At 37.6% G+C, this 17,997-nt stretch overlaps 1 protein-coding gene across 3 annotated transcripts in view; it reads left to right on the forward strand.

Moving 5' to 3' along the window:
- Nucleotides 1-13,068, forward strand: part of cuedc1b (CUE domain containing 1b) — a 34,275-nt gene extending 21,207 nt beyond the window's left edge. For all 3 annotated transcript variants that reach the window (XM_040131447.1, XM_040131448.1, XM_040131449.1), the window contains exons 10-11: nt 240-309; nt 6,950-13,068. In XM_040131447.1, coding sequence (XP_039987381.1) covers nt 240-309; nt 6,950 — 71 coding nt within the window. In that variant the 3' untranslated portion in view covers nt 6,951-13,068. The remainder of the gene's footprint in view (nt 1-239; nt 310-6,949) is intronic.
- Nucleotides 13,069-17,997: the final 4,929 nt, after the last annotated feature.

Below are 17,997 nucleotides of genomic sequence, written 5' to 3' on the forward strand. Positions count from 1 at the left end.
TAGGGAAGGATGGTTACCTGCGTTCACACTTAAAAAGTTCTGCCAAATGTAGGAAATATCTTCATATTGTCTCTCATATTGTCCCTGCTCTTCCATTTACAAGCTGTATCTAGATTTTTTTTCCTGATATTTTTGTTAACCTGCTGTTGTGAATATCTTCAACGAATCTAAATAAACATGCTTTATTTATTGGAGATGCACATATAATTTTTTTTTTTTTTTTTTTTTTGTGTGTCCAGAGGAAGATGGTCAGCCTAGGAGGGCAAACACTCAGGAAGAGAATGAACAACGCAATGAGCCAATATCATGGTAAGATACTCCTCAGTCATTTCTCAGTGGGCTCAGGTGGGCTTCAGATGAGTCCTTTTATAAAGGTCATGGTGCAATTAGTTTCTCTATATATGTGTCGGTATTGCTTGCAAAATTAGTATATGCATTAAGGACACCTCATCTAAGCTTGCAACTCCATATTTAATAAAATATATAAATGTTAATAAAATACAAATATTATTCATATGAAATACAAATATAATTCAGATATGCACAGGTAATGATACAAACCACCACCTCACCTCACTCTCCGGACTTGTCTCCAGAGTGACACAATTTACCACAAACCTAACATCACTTCTTCTCAGAGTCATAGCTCAGTCAAATCGAAGCACACAGATATCCTACACACCTCGCTACAATCAACCTCTGTTATCTATCAAAGATAGAAATACATAAATATGTTTAGAAAATCATATAGAAAACCTCATGATCAGATACAGATACAGAAGCCTGCACTGTTCACAACTTTACAAATAGGAAAATGAGGAGCTGAAGTTAAGGGCTGTCTCAAAAGTCCATACTAATAGGCCAAGGGAGCTTTTCATATTTTTGTCATTAGAATTCTCATTTTCATTAGATGTTTCAGATAAATTTTTAATCATTAACTTATATAATTAACTGCATTCAACGTCATTTTAAAAAAAATTATACAATAGGGTTCACAAGCCATTATGGGCCGTTTTTGTCAATAGCTTTATCATTTTTTTATCATAGGAACCAACTTTACATGTATCTGAGCCTCCTCCCATTATATACATAAAATCCAGTTCCAGAAAAGCATTCAATATGGCAGGGTTCTACGTTTAAATTTATTTTTAGGTTGACTCCTCTGGACTAAACTACCAAACTATATTCTGCACTAGCTCCTCCTTGACCAGCTACAACAGTAAAATCTACTTACACACTGATGCATCACTATAAACAATCTAATAATATCATGTATAATCAAACATCACTCTCAGTGGACATTTTACAGCAGAAAAAGTACTTTTAATTTTGAAGTATTATGTAAATATACATAATATTATGATATAATACAGCCTACATAAATATATTAATACACTATATATATTGTTTGTCCACCCCTCACCAGTGTGCCCTTTCTTTTTCCAACTCCATCCCTACATTAGTGAGGTTCCCTAACCACCACCACACATTGTATAACCTCAAAATAAAATTAAATTAGGAAAGTGGAAATTACTCAATAAATAGATGAATGAATAAATAAGACGGCTCTAAACCAATTTCCTCCCATTGCCTAATAAAGACACACATAAACAGAACAGTGGTGAACTTAAGCAAAAGAAAAACTGACTATATATATATATATATATATATATATATATATATATATATAAATATATATATATATATATAAATATATATATAAATATGGAAGATTCTTACACTTCAATTTTTTTGCAGAATAGATTTAATCTTATCGACAACAGAAGTCAGAACATTGATAGTATATTGCTTAGTCCCATGCATTCTATTTATTGATATTTCCATACAAAGTATATCAAGAAAAAAATATAGACATTAGATATGGTCAGGAGAATCTGGTGGTTTCCATAACACAGCTAGGTATTTCTATGTTAAATAAATGAGAGAGAGTGGATCATACTTGTCTCCAAAACATTGCAATGGTATATCCCTCCAATACAAATACATATGTAAGAAACTAACAGTTTGGTAGTTTGCACGGAAACGCAAAGTGGAGATGTAGTAAGTCCAATTAAAAAGTGTCTCCTGAGTTTAATAAATTCTGTGTATGAGTTTAAAATGAATTAGGTTATGATCAATATTTACTCTTATTTAGGTTGTTCGCAACGGTTTGACAATCAATATTCCCGTGGCCTTTTAGATAAAGCATGTCATGGAGAATTTCAGAGGAAATTGTGTTTTGTTACATATTTTTGTAAATCATGTCTTAGAGAGATAAAAAGAAAAGGCAGTTCCTGGCAGGCTGTACACTATACACAAATCATTTACTGTTCTCTTTCCTTTATCATTCCATATATGATAATGCATGCATACCCTTAATACTCCAGTGAGAGAAAAAAAGATTTCCCACCAGTTACAAGGTTAAGATTTTTTGAAAGGCATTTGAGGGTGATTGCAGTCGTTCTTTCTGACAGTATCCCATACAGGTAATGCAAATGACACTGTAGGACCTACTTTCGTTCTAGCTGTTAAGTGTTAAGGGTAATGCAGAATGCACAAAGTCTAGAAGATTGTAAGGAAGAGCCAGATTCTTCTCAATATATCATTTAAGAAACCAATGCACCAGGATTGTGCCAGACAGTGATTGGACATGACACATATGACCAAACTTCAAACTTAAACTTGGTTCTGCTAAGCCACCCCCACCCCCGTAATATATATAGTTTTGATTAGTGGATGATTCCTCTGCCATAAGAACCTAGAAACCAATTTATCTAGGTTTTCGCTTAACTTAAGGGATATTGGAAGATTCATCCATCTGTTCAAGTCTATTTCAATATTTTTATTATTAATGTGTTTTATGTTTAAAACATTGTTTATTAATATATTACTAAAATTATTTGGGGCCATTGACTGTAAGAGGGTAAATATCAATGCCAAGATATCTAAAGGTCTTAATCACTGGAAAATGAGATGGTATGGTGGAGGGTTCAGAAGAGGTGGGATAAGTCCAATTGTCCAATTTGTAGCCAGATAAGCTGTTAAATTCTCCAAAGATGTTCACAATATGGGGGATAGAAGAAGCAGCATTATTTACATTTAAGTAGTATGTCATCTGCAAATAAGGAAATGTAATACGTAGTGTTACAAAATATGACATAGGATCAATGAAACAATGCTGTCTAATTTTTCAGATAAGAGGTTCGAGGAAAAAAAATAAAAATTGTTCCAGTATTATCCATAAGAAGTGCCACTCTAGTTTATCAGTAACCGTCTTGGCATCTAATGATGGTAAAGCATATGGTGTAACACTATCCTTGGAAAAATGTAACACATGCAGCGGTGTATGTATATTGTTACATACAAGGTGGGACTTAATGAACCCAGTTTGATCATACTGAACAAGTTTGGATGTATGTTTCCTTAATTGCAGATGCAAGGATTTTTTTTTAGTTTTTAATGCATTCAGAAAACTTAAAGAACTGTAATCGCCACAGAAAGTAGAGTCTTGTCAAAACAACCGTTCTCCACAATAAAGAGAGCCTCTAACTTACAGTGCATTCAATACCCCATAATGACAGAGCAAAAACTGATTTTTAGAAGTTTTTGCAAATTTATTAAAAAGGAGAAAGTGAAATGTTACATATATTACAATATTACAACAGATTTAAGTATTCAGACCCTTTACTCAGTACTTAGTTGAACTGCCTTTGGCAGCAATTACAGCCTCGAGTCTTCTTGATTGTGTCGCGACAAGCTTTGGATACCTGGATTTGGGGATTTTCTGCCATTCTTCTCTGCAAATCCATTCAAGCTTTGTCAGGTTGTATGGGGACCGTTGGCAGACAGCCATTTTCAGGTCTCACCAGAGACGTTCGATTGGGTTCAAGTCAGGGCTCTGGCTGGGCCACTCAAGGACATTAACAGAGTTACCCTTAAGTTACCTTCAGCCTAATCTGAGGTCCAGAGTGCTCTGGACAAGGTTTTAATTAAGGATATCTCTGAACTTTGGTCCATTCAGCCTTCCTTCAACCCTGACCAGTTTCCCTGTCACTGCCGCTGAAAAACACCCCCAAAGCATGATGCTACCACTACCATTCTTCACCTTTCGGATAGTATTTGACAGGTGATGAGCGGTGTCTGGTTCCCTCCAGACATGACACTTAGAATTGAGGCCAGACATTTCAATCTTGGTTGCATCAGACCAGAGGATCTTGTTTCTCAAAGTCTGTGAATGTTTAGGTGCGTTTTTGCAAACTCAGCTCGGTTTTCATGTGTCTTTCACTGGAGAGGTGAGGCTTCTGTCCGGCCACTCTACCATAAAGCCCAGATTGGTGTTGCGGTGATGGTTGCCCCTCTGGAAGTTTCTCCCATCTCCACACAAGATATCTGGTGCTCAGCCAGAGTGACCATCTGGTTCTTGGTCACCTCTCTTACTAAGATCCTTCTCCCCTGATTGCTCAGTTTGGCAAAGGAAAAGTCCTGGTTGTTCCAAACTTCTTCCATTTAAGAATTATGGAGGCCACTGTGCTATTGGGAACCTTCAATGCAGCAGAATTTTTATTTATTTATTTATTTATTTGGCCTTCCCCAGATCTGTGCCTCAACACAATCCTGTCTCTGAGCTCTGCATGTAGTTCCTTTGACCATCCATATCATGTCCAGTTAATTGAATTTACCACAGGTGAACTCCAATCAAGTTGTAAAAGCATCTCAAAGGTGATCAAGAGAAATAGGAGGCATGTGAGCTAAATTTCAAGTTTCATAGCAAAGGGTCTGAAAACTTATGTCAATGTGATATTTCAGGTTTCTTTTTTAATACATTTGCAAAAATTTCTACAATTCTGTTTCTTTCATCATTGGGCATTGAGTGTAGATCGAAGAGGGAAAAAATGCATTTAAACAATTTCACCATAAAGCTGCAACATAACAAAATGTGAATAAAAGTGAAGAGGTCTGAATGGTTTCTGTAGGCAATCTAGACTGCCTCAATTTCAACCCAGAATTTAAAGTAACGCTCTGGGGCAATACCATCCCAACAGTGTGATTTAACTTTTGGCATTTTCCTAATTACTTCTTTAAGTTCTGCCAATGAAATAGAGCCCCCAAACTATTTGAATCTTTCTGTGCTAAAGATGGAAGCTCTATATTTTCAGAAATGTGACATGCAACTGGGTCAGGCAAATCTCAGAAGAATAAAGGTTAGTATAATATTTGCTAAATTCTGAGCTGAATTCCCTGAGATCTGTCAGGAAGCCATGGTCTGATTGAATACTTGTAATATTACAACATTTCTCATCTTGTCTAAGCATTAAAGTTAGAAAATAATTGGGTTTACTACCATTAAAATCGTGTCTAACTGTGTATTAGAAATTCCACTCTCTGGCTTAAAAGTGTATGTGTTGTTGCGGTGACTGAATTCTTTTCTGTCTGGAATTCTGGATTCTCAAGTATGTATTTCTTGAGTTTGGTTGTATTTAAATATGATGAAAATTATGTAATACTTATTAACGCAAACAAAACCGATTCATATCGGTTTGGGGCAAAGACAGAGATTAATCCAACAAGTATTGACCATCTGTACTTCAAAAAGCCTTCTAAGATGGTTTAAAGATGCTGTAAGTTTTTGCTATTGCTACATAGCCAACATTAGCATTTACAGCTGTTAACTTGGCAATCTAGAAGAAACGTTTTGAGTTCAGCATCATACCTCATTTCTTTTCTTGCCAAGAGCTGTCTCCAGCAGTGGAACGCAACACCAGTTTTAACTCTACATTGTCCCTAATTATCAGAGGCTCGGAAGTAATTGGACAAATTAATTAACGATGAATATAAGGATTATTTTTAATACTTGGATGACAATCTGGAACCCATGGACACCAAATGCAGGGCTTCCTCTATGAGATTTACTGCAGGCACCTTCAGTTGCTGCTTGTTTGTAGGTCGTTCTGACTTGGCCATTGAAGAATATTCAATTTCTTTGCCTTGAGATGCTCTCAACATCCTATCAGTTTTGCAGCATTTGGTTGAATCTGAGCAGATTTAATTAGTAGGATGAATTCTGAAGTACACAGGGCTACACTATCAGCAGTCACATCATCAATAAAGACCAGGGACCCAGTTCCATTGGCAGCCATACATGCACATGCCATAACACTGCCTCCACCATGTTTGACAGATGATGTGGTATGATTTGGATCAAGAGCCGTTTCTTCTCCATATTCTTCTCTTCTCCAAAAAATCCTGTTCCAGAACTGGGCAGGCTTTTTTGGGTGTTTTCTGGCAAAGTCGAATCAGGCCTCCTCAGAACACTCCTCCTTTTTAAGAATGTACCAAATTGTTGATTTGGCCACTCCTAAAGTTTCTGGTATCTGTCTGATAAGTTATTCGTTTTTTCAGCCTATTGATGGCCTCCCTCATTTTACATAAAGACTTCTATGGACAACATATTTAGAGGTCTCATGAACAGCTACCAAATCCAATTAAACACTGGGAATTCACTCCAGACCTTTAATCTGCTTTATTTGTTATGAAATAATGAGGGAAAAGGCCTTACCTGGCCATGAAACTGATTATCAGTCAATTGTCCAATTACTTTTGAGCCTCTGAAAATGAGGGATAAATCCTGAATGATTAATGTGTAAATGTTTTGAATTAAAGTTGAAAGTTCTATCACATCTTAGTGGTTTCATTTCATATCCATCCTAATGGTGTAAAGACGCAAAATTAGGAAAATTGTGGGGGTTTTTTTGTGTCACCTGTATAGTCCATGATGAGGACTATAAAGTCCTCATCATGGACTACAGACACACAAAATAAAAATGTCTGTCTTTTCCAGTAAATCAAACACTTGATTACTGTGCTTTCTGTAGTTCTGTCAACCAGCAATTCAGAAGCTTCTAAAGAAGTCACAAACAGATGTTCATCCAGACTCTCTTGTGCATTTCAGATCCTCCCATGCTGCACCATATCAGGGTTACCATGGCGATGTCAGCATGATCCATGGGTGGTGGCCTTGCACCTCTTCCTGTCCCCACCTGCTCACCCTACCCTAATCCAAACCAGCCGATATAAGGCTCAGCAATGAGTTGAAACCCCCCTCTTCTTCCCAAGGAGAAGAAATGGGCCATTCCTATCACTGGGCTAACTGTCTATAAATGAATTATCTCTGTATTATAACACTGTTTATATATAATTTTAAATGTAAAGGAAATGCATTAGTACTCACCAGTATTTGTTAACTGCTTCCTTTAATTCACTGCGAGGAACAGAAGCATAGTTACTGTATGATTTTCCCATATGAACCTTTATTACTTCTCCAGTCCTGTACAGTAGCAGATTGTTTGTTTCTGTTTGGGGTCCCTCAGGCTCGGCATTTCAAATCCAAGTGTTCAAATTCCCCTTTATATACACTAAACCACATAGCCCCCCTCCCCCCGTTTCTGAACGTCAGGGGTTATATGACTGAAATTCTTTAGTGTCAGAATATTGTGGCCATTAATGCAGTGGCTGACCATTTGTCAACACTTATCCATGGTCATATTAACCGTTTGACATTTAAAGGAATGTGTTCTCAGAAAGCATGCTTGGGCAGCTGAATTGAATAGTGCAGTGTTTGGAGCAGTTTACTAGTTTGGTTTGTTTAGCAAAGTGAAAACTATGTCATCCAGTCAATTGTAGCACCACTAGCAGCACAGTTGCACATGTAAAAGTTGTGATGAGCTATGTTGTCAGAACATTAAACAAGGATGACAGACCATGAACAAACATGAGTATCATGTGACAGATAATATGAACTTGCTTACTAAGTTTCAAAAGGCTAACAGAATGAGTCTCGATAACTTTAACTTTAAAACAAGTGTACGGTTGAAACAATTGATGTAGTTTGTACAAAGTGTCTGCCTAAGTCTAAAACACTCAAAGGTGGGGTGAAAAGGCTGCTGTCATAGACAGGAGCATGATTGATTATCGTTCAAATATGGCACAACGGCACATTTCCGGACAGTGTCTCCCTGAAGGGTTTCACAGTGTTGGACTCAGTTGTTCACATGAAAGGAACACAACTAGTTGAGTGAAAAATGAAAAGGAAGGGTTTGAGAGAGAAGTCAAAACACCTCCAGACACCTGCGCCTGGCTCATTACTGCGAGAAGTGAGTGTGACGATTGTCAGTTTTCAGAGTTTCAGAAATAGTTAAATGCAGCCCACCCAATGCTGTTAGAATGTTTGTCTCACACTTGTTGACTATTCAACAAGCATTTTGTGTGAAACATACTGAGGTCTTGAAAAAAGTCAGTTTTCAGTTCTACATAGCAGCATATGGTTGTCGTACTTTCAGACTTATCAAATCATACCACTCTATCAACTGCATTCCTACACATTAACTTAGTTTCAATTAAAATCAAAATGAGCTTGCCCAGTTTGTCGGATTACCTGCCTCCAATTTTCATGTTGCGGTGGCTACAATCTGTATTGGCAGAAAAACGGGCCCTGAAAGTTAGGAAGGACATATTTAAATATTTTCTAAAACTCAATGCGTCTGTGTTCCAACAAATTTGCTGTGTTTGCAAGGTGGGAAGCCAGTGAGGGTTCTCAGCTTTGTTTTTGCACTAGTGACTCCTGCTGGGTGGTTGGGGTGCTAGCACCATGGGGAGTAAAGCTGGGGAAACACTTGCTGACAGAAGGAAACATGAAGGAGATAAGAATAAGAATCATCAAATTCAGCGCACTTCAGAGCAAATGCTGCAGATGGCTGCCAGATTTTTAACATCTACCTCCTCCTACCCATAAACCCTTGCATTTTTAAGGTCATTTCCTGTTGGTTTTTTATTATGTTTTCAGTCTTGCCACATCCGCAGAGACTTTGCTAATACTCTGCCAGGTGTTGAGAACTCTTGCCTAAACCTGAAGGACATTTTTGCAAGATGTTAAGGAAATTCTCTGAATGATCACTCAGACTACTTTGCCGTATCTCAGGTTATCCCTGTAGTCTTTTAGCAAATCATTTCAGAGAATTAATGGTTGTGAATGAAGGATATGTCTGTCTGGGAAGATAACACATCTGAAATGTGACTGGATGATCACCCTGTGAAGACTCATTCTGATAGGATGCCAGTGAAAGTGAAGACTGAAGTTGGACAAAATGAAAACAAAAAAATGCTTGTGAGGTTTTCATGCACCCCTTTCTACTTGTGCTTTTCATTTGTATGTGTAGATGTGAAACTAGCATGGATTAGAGCAGTAGTAGAAGTCTGATGTAGCCTGTGTGAACAGATGGTGTTAGGAGAGGAACATAAAGAGTGTGTGTGTGTGTTGTAAATTTACAGTGCAAGATTTCCTGGAAAACTGCCTGGTTTTATGCTCTAGACAAATTAGATGAATGAACCTTCAACCAGTGAAAGCAACTTTCTTTCTTCTTTTTTTGCATAAAATGTTTTTTTTTATCACTTTAGAAACTCTCCTTTTTGGATTTTTTCCTTCCAGTTATGTTTTAGCATTATCTATCCCCAGTGATTTAAAAAACTTAAACATGCTATTTGCTCATTTAGTGATGAGCAAAGTTTGGGTGTCGGACAGTGATTTGAAGAAATTTGTTAAAGGACCATATCAGTGTTAATGCATGTTTTAGACCATTTACTGTAAGTTGTGTATACATAACATTTTTAAATCTCCATTTACCAACATTTTTATACGAACCATGGATCAAATAACGTGTCACTGCTAGTGGCAAACCCATCGAGAATCATCACCAACTCTGCAGTGCACCTCAGCTCTTTGTTTTGGAGCAACAGGCAGCTGTTTTCAGTGAAAAAGCTCTGATAAACCCACTGCACACTACCTTCCCAGTACCAAACAGCAACTAGCTGATTAACATAGTAGCACATCTAGCAGCTAAAATGTTGATATTTTTCTCAGGTGGAGACCAAAACAGAGCAAAAGCAAGAGTGAATATTGGATTTAAATTCATTAGGTGTACATAAAGATGACTCCAAATGAATGCTAATGTTGCTCTGTGTCTGCTGGATGACACAGAAATGTATTTGTCTGCAAATACATTTCTAACAACTTGATAAAGTGATATGTCAATGTTGTGTTTACATTTTCTGCTGCCAACAGGTGGCCAGAAAGGACTGAACATAGCTTTAATAAATGGCCTGAAACATGCAAAAACAATGGTCTGGTCCTTTTTAATGGTGCAGTCAAACAGAAATTCACTTCCCATTCATGTCTATGTGAAATGTGGTGCAACACTTTTTTTTTCTTTTTTTTTCTACGTAGTCACAAATTCACCCACCTCCTTTGCTTTACTCTAGAGTTCAATCTGATTCAACTTTGACCTGCAAAGTAACGATTCTCTGTAATGTCCAGCCGGTTTGAGACGGGGGGTGACACTGATCTCTCATTCAGGAAATACTGTTTGTTCACATTCTTATTTAATATTTGCACAGCGAAATAATGCAAGCAGCAGAGAGGGCGAGATGCTGTAGTGAGTTTAAGGGCCGTGACATTCTTCATATAATGCTGTTTATTTAACAACTTTGTGGGCTGCTGTTGTTAGGCTGCTAGCCATGCTAGCTCCTGTAGTTTCTGTTTACAACCCAACCCATACTCTCTCCTGTCCCCTCCTGATTTGGCCACACCATATGAGTAAATTTCGCATCTGCGCCATAAGAGTAGTAGTCATGTTTATGGGTTGGAAGTTCACTAGGTCTAGGTACTGATATAGGGAGAGAGCAATTTGCACCAGTTTGAAGATTCATATATAAAAGAAAATTCTGCAGGTTCATCTTCACATCCAAATGATGTTAATCGACAAATGGTTGACAAATTTAATGGCTTTTTGGGAATTTGACTTAAAAATATACAAAAAAACCATTTTAAATCAATTAAATAATTTTAAATGGAAGATGATCTCAGAGAAGCGTGAATGGATGGCTGGCTTTTGTTTTTAGTCCATGACCTTTGACCCTCTCCCTAATCACTGTCAATTTTGATTCCATATATACAGTATCAGCACACACTCGCATATCCTTAGTCCATAGAAATCGAAAAAATCAGTGTTTGAGGCTCTTTGATGATGGGATTGTTGTGCATTGAAATGTATCGCAATGAGCAGGCTTCCACAGTTGTTTAGGGCAATATTTGTCTGATTGGGTTTTGGTGTGATCAGTAAGTAGGTTGATGTTTGATTGTTCTTTTAGGGAACCTGTTGATGTGTTCTCCTCTCAGGGACCCCCCCCCCCAATTATTCTCCTCCATTTAGATTTTTTTGACACACCTTCCAAGCACAAATCTCCAGTACGGGATACGGTACAGGTTATTTCCCTAAAGCTAAAGCATCATTAGGAATTGCCAGTACCAAACAGAGCTGTCAGTCATAACAGGGACCAGAATTTGATTTTTTTATTCACATCAAATGATTTGAAGCAACAGTAAACCAATTTGAGAAATAAGTTAAAATTGTTTGCCCTTCTCATCTGTCATCTGGTTCCTTTTTCATATTTGCAGTTCCATACTCAGTACATGATTAGTCTTCCAAAACACAGAGCATTTGTGGTCAGAAAAATCGACTTTAGTTCATTTCATAGATGTCCACGTTTAACACATCACTAAAGGGAAAATCCACTCAAAACAATGCAAGACAAGCAATGCAGTAGTACATACTCAAACAGATACTGGTGACTTACTTCATGTTCCAGGATTTATTCTGCTATTTGAATGTAAACTTCTTGTTATTCTCTAGAACCGACCAAACATACTGTAGATCACATGATGTCAGCCACACAATACAGTATCTTGTAGCTTGAGTCAAGAGCGTGACCGTGATCTTTGCACTTGCACCTCTGGTCGTGACAGGCACTGGGAAATGTAGGCATCATTAAGATCTAGACAACCAGATCGAAAGGTTTTGATCCTGGAGTGCTCCACCAGTATAATGAAAATGTTGTCCTTTTTGAGTTATAATGAATTATTCCATTTAACAACACTAGTCAAAACAGATTAAAATTAGCATTTAAATGATTTATTACCAATATCCAAGAAAAAAATATTGAATTCTGAATTCATAATTTCAGTTTAAAATGTAATCGCAAAATATCAGTTTTAAACAGTTTTAAATACATTTATTTCATTTACTTATAATCAGTCGATTCATTTTTTTTGTGCTCGAGCATATACACACTGTCCAGCTCAGTATCCCCTTAATTGAAAGACGCTTCTCCTTAATTTAAAGACGTGTTAAACAGTGTGCCACCAACAGTAATGAGGCCCAATTCCCAGGGCAGCAGCCAGAACTCTGATTGACCAGGTGATATGTTTATGTGGGTTGGATTTGAGTGGATTTTTATAGGTGGCACAGCTTTACATTCAAAACATCCATAAAACACTGCGAAAATATGAAACGCTTTCTAAACTGTATTTTTCTGTTTAAATAAATGTTAAGTTTCAGTTGTTAGGGTGGATTTTCTCCTCTTAGTATGCATACCCAAATACGGATCAAGTCCATCATTTCAGCTGGTCAGCAAACACGACCGAACTTCTGTTAAAGGGGGAACTGAGCAGCTGTATCATCCGGACCACTGCTAAGAGACGTGTGTGGTGTGTGTCATGAATGTACATAACAGAGGTCAAGCCATTTAGCAGCGATGGATTGTTTTACCGTGCATATGAGCTCCGGCCTCTGCTCATGATAGTGTAAGAATGTATGTCGTAACAGCGGAGCCGCAAACCGCATGGTCGGCCGGACGCTCTACAGTTGTCTGTACGGAGCTCGTCTCTGTGCTGCAACTAGTCATTAAAATGCCAAACAGGAAAAGACAACATTGGCCGTTGTTAGATTGGAATTCTTTAAGGCCCCCTACACACACTCAACAAGGTGGTGGAGACGCTGAAGATTGGACGTGTTTGTTTCTCCCTGAAGTTGTGTAATGGTTGTTAGTGATTGTTGTGTTTTAATTTTTATTTCCCCAAAAGTTTTTTTTTCTTGTATGCGAGAACATTTTTTAGTCACTGAAATAATTGTGCTGTACCTTGTCTGATTTGTTTATGAATTATATTTGGAAATATATTAATATGACCATTAAAAATTTTTCTATAAAGAAAAACCTTTTGGACTTTGTGTGAAATCTTTTCACTCCTTTTCGTACCAGTACCATATCATCCAGTTCGATCCCTTTAAAAGGGCGGGAACATTGAAATAGGTAAGATGAAAAAGTAGCATTGTTTTTTTCTAGGTGTTTGCAACCTGACATAAAGGCAGACACGCTAATTTTAAAAAATGTCGATTGCGTCAAATGTCAATGTAGCAAAAATACATAAGTACATCATTTTACTATATTAAAATCAGCTACATATACATTTATTCAATAGACCTTTACTGTAATTAGAAGAAAATTTCTCTTTCTATCATAACCGTTACTGCAAAGGAACGTAATTTTACTGAATTAAAACCGATCATTGGATCCAAGGAGCCAACGAAAGCAAGAGAACAAGATATGCAGAGCTGCAGAGGCATTGCAGGGAGGGCCGGTGTCGGGCAAGGTGTGAGCCTATTGAAGTAGGCTGTGGAGATTTTGCTGGCCAGTCCCTCTGCAAAACGCTCACCATCTTTGGCGTCTACGGGGGCCAATAAGGGAACGGCCATAAAGACGGCCATGGAGGCTGCTGAAGAAGAAAGTCAAGAGCAACATATACATTTAAGGATAAGTGGTATCGCTGATGGATAGATGGATGGAGGTATTAAGGTTTTTATCAAGGGTTCTGAGGAATTCTTTTCCTTGCTCTCAATCTGTTCTGCTCCTAAATGATGATTCCTCTTCTAAATCTGTCAGTCACTGAGAGGAGAGCATTGTTGGCAGGGATCTAGGCAGCCAAGAAATTCATCATTTGCCGCAGCAAAGCACCCGACTCCATTTCTATGGCTGACTGGTCATCGACCATTCTTGATACTTTGTCTTTGGAAATCGCAGCAGCAAGAATGCATCAAGCTCAGAGCTCTAATATCGCAGCCTTGGGTCAACGAGTAGATCAAACGAATGCTAGCAAGGTATTTTTGATCGTAATATATAACTGTTGGGTATGTGCTTTGTGTACTCAATGGTCTGATTGAAACTTGTTGGTATTCTGGCCACTTACCTGCACTACTATAGCAGGTGTTTTGGTCATGGCAGCTATCTATCACCCAGCACTAGAGGACAAGTTATAAAAATATTGGTGCCATCACAGTTTATCATCACAGTTTATCTCTACATATGAGATATTAACTTCTATGTTACATAATAACCTGTGTTGCAGAGAATAGTGTGAATGATAACACTGCTGCTGCCAACAAATATGCATAGCCTTAGCTATCTTTCTATCTTTTCTGAAACCTCAGTCTACATCATCACCAAAGCATAATGTACTCTATACTACCTGGCCTGGCATGCAAGTATATTGTAATGGCCACATTTCAATGTGACAGCAGTTGCCAGCTCAGATTTAACAATGGACCTGCAGAATCCTAACTATGTGAAGGATTTTCATAGCATAAAGTTTTGTTTTCAGTAAATGTACAATAACTGGTTTGTACTAAAAGATAGTTATGCAATTCGTGGTATGACACAAATCAAACTGTAACTTTGGAATGCCATGGTTGATGATGAAAATTAAATAGAAAACGGTTTTTTCGAAGATTATTATATTGTTGTCTCACCAATTCCTTCATTTGTATTAATTCAAAGCTATGTTAGTGACATTGTCTAAGGAAAGCAATTTTGGTCTGCTGGTCAGTCCACCACTTTGGTCCAGACTGAAACATCTAAAAATCTATTGGATGGATTGAGATGAAATTTTGTACAGAGAACTGTACATCACAAACTGGTGATGGCTACCCAGCCGGACAAACAACAGAAGAAGGCAGTAGTGGTAGACGTAGCGATCCCAAGCGACAGCAACATCAAGAAGAAGGAACACGAGAAGATCAAAAAATACCTGAAAGAGGAGCTAGAAAACATGTGGGGAGTAAAGGCAACAGTGGTACCAGTGGAAATTGGAGCACTGGGGGCCCACAAACTGGGAGAATGGCTCCAGCAGATTCCGGGTACAACATCTGAGGTCTCTGTCCAGAAGAACGCAGTCCTAGGAACAGCTAAGATACTGCGCAGAACCCTCAAACTCCCAGGCTTGAGGAAGACAGACTACCACCCCCCATGGGAGGAGGGTGAGAGGGAGATTTTTATTTTTTTTTTAACTTATATATACACATATATTTAGAAAGAGAGCAAGAGAGAAAAAGAGAGAGACAGATTTATGGATAGATACTGTATATATACACCATTCAGCCACAACATTAGAAACCAGTTTCCAGTTTAGTTGGTGTGGCTCATCATTGTTGAATAGTTGTACAGAAGACATTTGTCCTTACTGCATGGTGTTACAACAGGTTTTCTTTTTTGTATTTTACACAACTGTTTCTGTTATTCTTCTGTTATTCCAAGGTGAACTATGAATGTGGAGTTTTTGTTGAAACTGGCATCTGATGCGAGTTTCGATGGAATACTGAGCTATAACTTAGCTGTAGAGAATATGTAATTAACCTCAGATATTGGTTGAATTTATGTCTAAATGAGAAAGAAAAACACAGTGGACTTTAGTGACAGAATTCCATAGACATTTGACTGGCTTGGCTTAAGCAGTAATACAGGGAAAGTTCATTTTCATAGCAGTGATTCGCTAGAATATATTTACCTTTGACCCATGAGTTAAATGTTTTGAGTCAGTAAAAGCTGTTTGCAAGACAGATGTGGTAATGTGCTGCATAGCATAAACAGATGTGGTGAGTGTTGTTATGATTTGAGAACTGCAACTGGCAATGTTTTTTTTGGCTTGGGTTTTCTTTCAGTGTGGTCAAACAGTAGTTTACATGTAGGCTGTTTTTTTTCCGATCCATTCCAATCTCCCTTTTCCCATTTATGCATCAGGAGCACTTCACTAACAGCAGTGATTGCAGTGCATACGCAAAAAGGTTTGGATTCCTATCAAACATCTGTTGACCAACAAAACAAGACGACCAATAAATCCCTTCACTAGTGAAGACGTGAAAAAGAAAACACCAAACACACTTTCAATAACTTTATTTTTTGTCCCTAATAGATCTGTACAATCAGCAAATCAAACTTAAGATGAGCCTAGCAAAAAACTGATCTGTACATGTTAAATGCTTTTGGGCACAACAGCTTAACACCCATTTAAATAATCAAATGATGACTTGTCTAGCTGTGCAAACACTTAAAAATCAGTCCCACAGTGTGAGAACACCGAGGGACTAGACTGAAAGAGGGGAGGCAGGATGAACCAGACCAAACCAAGCAGAAAAAAAATAATGTTCCCTTTATATCTCTTTCTCTCCAGTGTTATAGAAAAGTACAGTCAAATATCTTATTTACAGAGAAATGAACAAAACTCTAGAGGCTCTCTGGGCAGCAGGGGTTGTTTTCTTGGTGGTGGGGGGCTATATAGTGGCATGGCATATTTCAACTGGATTAAAAAAAAGAAGAGACAGGAGCAGAACTAATGTGAAACAGAAAGGAAGGATACACACAAGCCAATAACAGACAATATGGCTACTACTCCAATTCCAGCACCAACATGTGGGTACCGTCTTCAACGCGTTAAGCATGTCTTGTATGCGATTCCCTATCAAAATGTCACTTTTTCTGTACATCTGAATTGTCTGTTTTCAAGCACAATCATCCCCCTTTCCACCTTCAACTGCCCTCAGGCATGTTGATTTACTAAGCAATCACCTTATTATCCATTCCTGAGATACATTATTGAAGTTGTGTATTATTGAGTTTTTTAGGTGCTGTCTGCCTGTGTTATGTTTAACGACAGTTATGCATTTAACTTCCCCAGTTCTTAGTAGTGTCAACCCCTAACCCCCCTCCATTCCATCCTTAAATTGTCCAAATAAAGCTGCCTTATTGCTAAAGTAACATTGACTTCATTTCCACTGAAAAAACTCAAAAAAAAAAAAAAAGGATGAAATACATGGATTTGATGTTATTTAGAATTACAGTCATCGTGAAAATAATCCCTTTTTCACTCAGCCCCTTCAGGCTGAATCTAACATGTCAATATCAGAAGAGCAAACACATGGAAGGTCTGACTTCATGACACTGGATAAACATTATGATTCTATGTCTGAAAAAATAAATCTCTACTACAGTGACAAGACACATCCAGATGTAGATTTAACTGGAAACCAACGGTAAAAATGCTGTTGTAGTATGCAGGATTGTGGTTCTCCCAGCCCAAAAGGACCCTGTTCTTCAAATGTGCTTTAACTGATCCAGAGGGGTGGTTCAGTAAAAGCAACAGTATTGGTTGAACAGGATTTTTTAAGAAAACCAAGCTAATTTTCAGTTTAATGAAGTAGGTTTAAATAATTCCTAAATTAGCATAAAGCTTACCACACCTAACTAGCCTCATCAGGTTCATTTTAAGGCTTAGCTTTCTCCATAGTTCCTGTATTGCAGTTTCTTTTCATGTCTGTTTTCGTCACAGTGAATTAATGTGATCTGTACTTTTCGTCTAAGTTCTTGAACCATGTATCAATTTATCCGACCACATTAGTGTTGGGTTTATGAATCCTTTAACTTGGTTTGTCTTTCTACCCAAGCTTTTCATAATCAAATTTAACTCTGTTAAAACATATACATATACATACACATGCATATATACATATACACAAACATACATGTATATATACACGCACGCATATATACATACATGTATATTTACACACATATATAATATATATATACATATATATATATATATATGTATATATATATATATATATATATATATATATATACATACACACACACACACACACACACTCCCCGACCACTTTATTAGGAACAACATACTAACACTGGGTAGGGCCTCCCTCTGCTCTCAAAACAGACTCAGTTCTTCGAGGCCCGGATTCCACTAAATGTTGGAAATATTCCTTT

The sequence above is a fragment of the Xiphias gladius genome, chromosome 7 (assembly GCF_016859285.1).
Source record: "Xiphias gladius isolate SHS-SW01 ecotype Sanya breed wild chromosome 7, ASM1685928v1, whole genome shotgun sequence".
Classification (NCBI taxonomy): Eukaryota; Metazoa; Chordata; class Actinopteri; order Istiophoriformes; family Xiphiidae; genus Xiphias; species Xiphias gladius.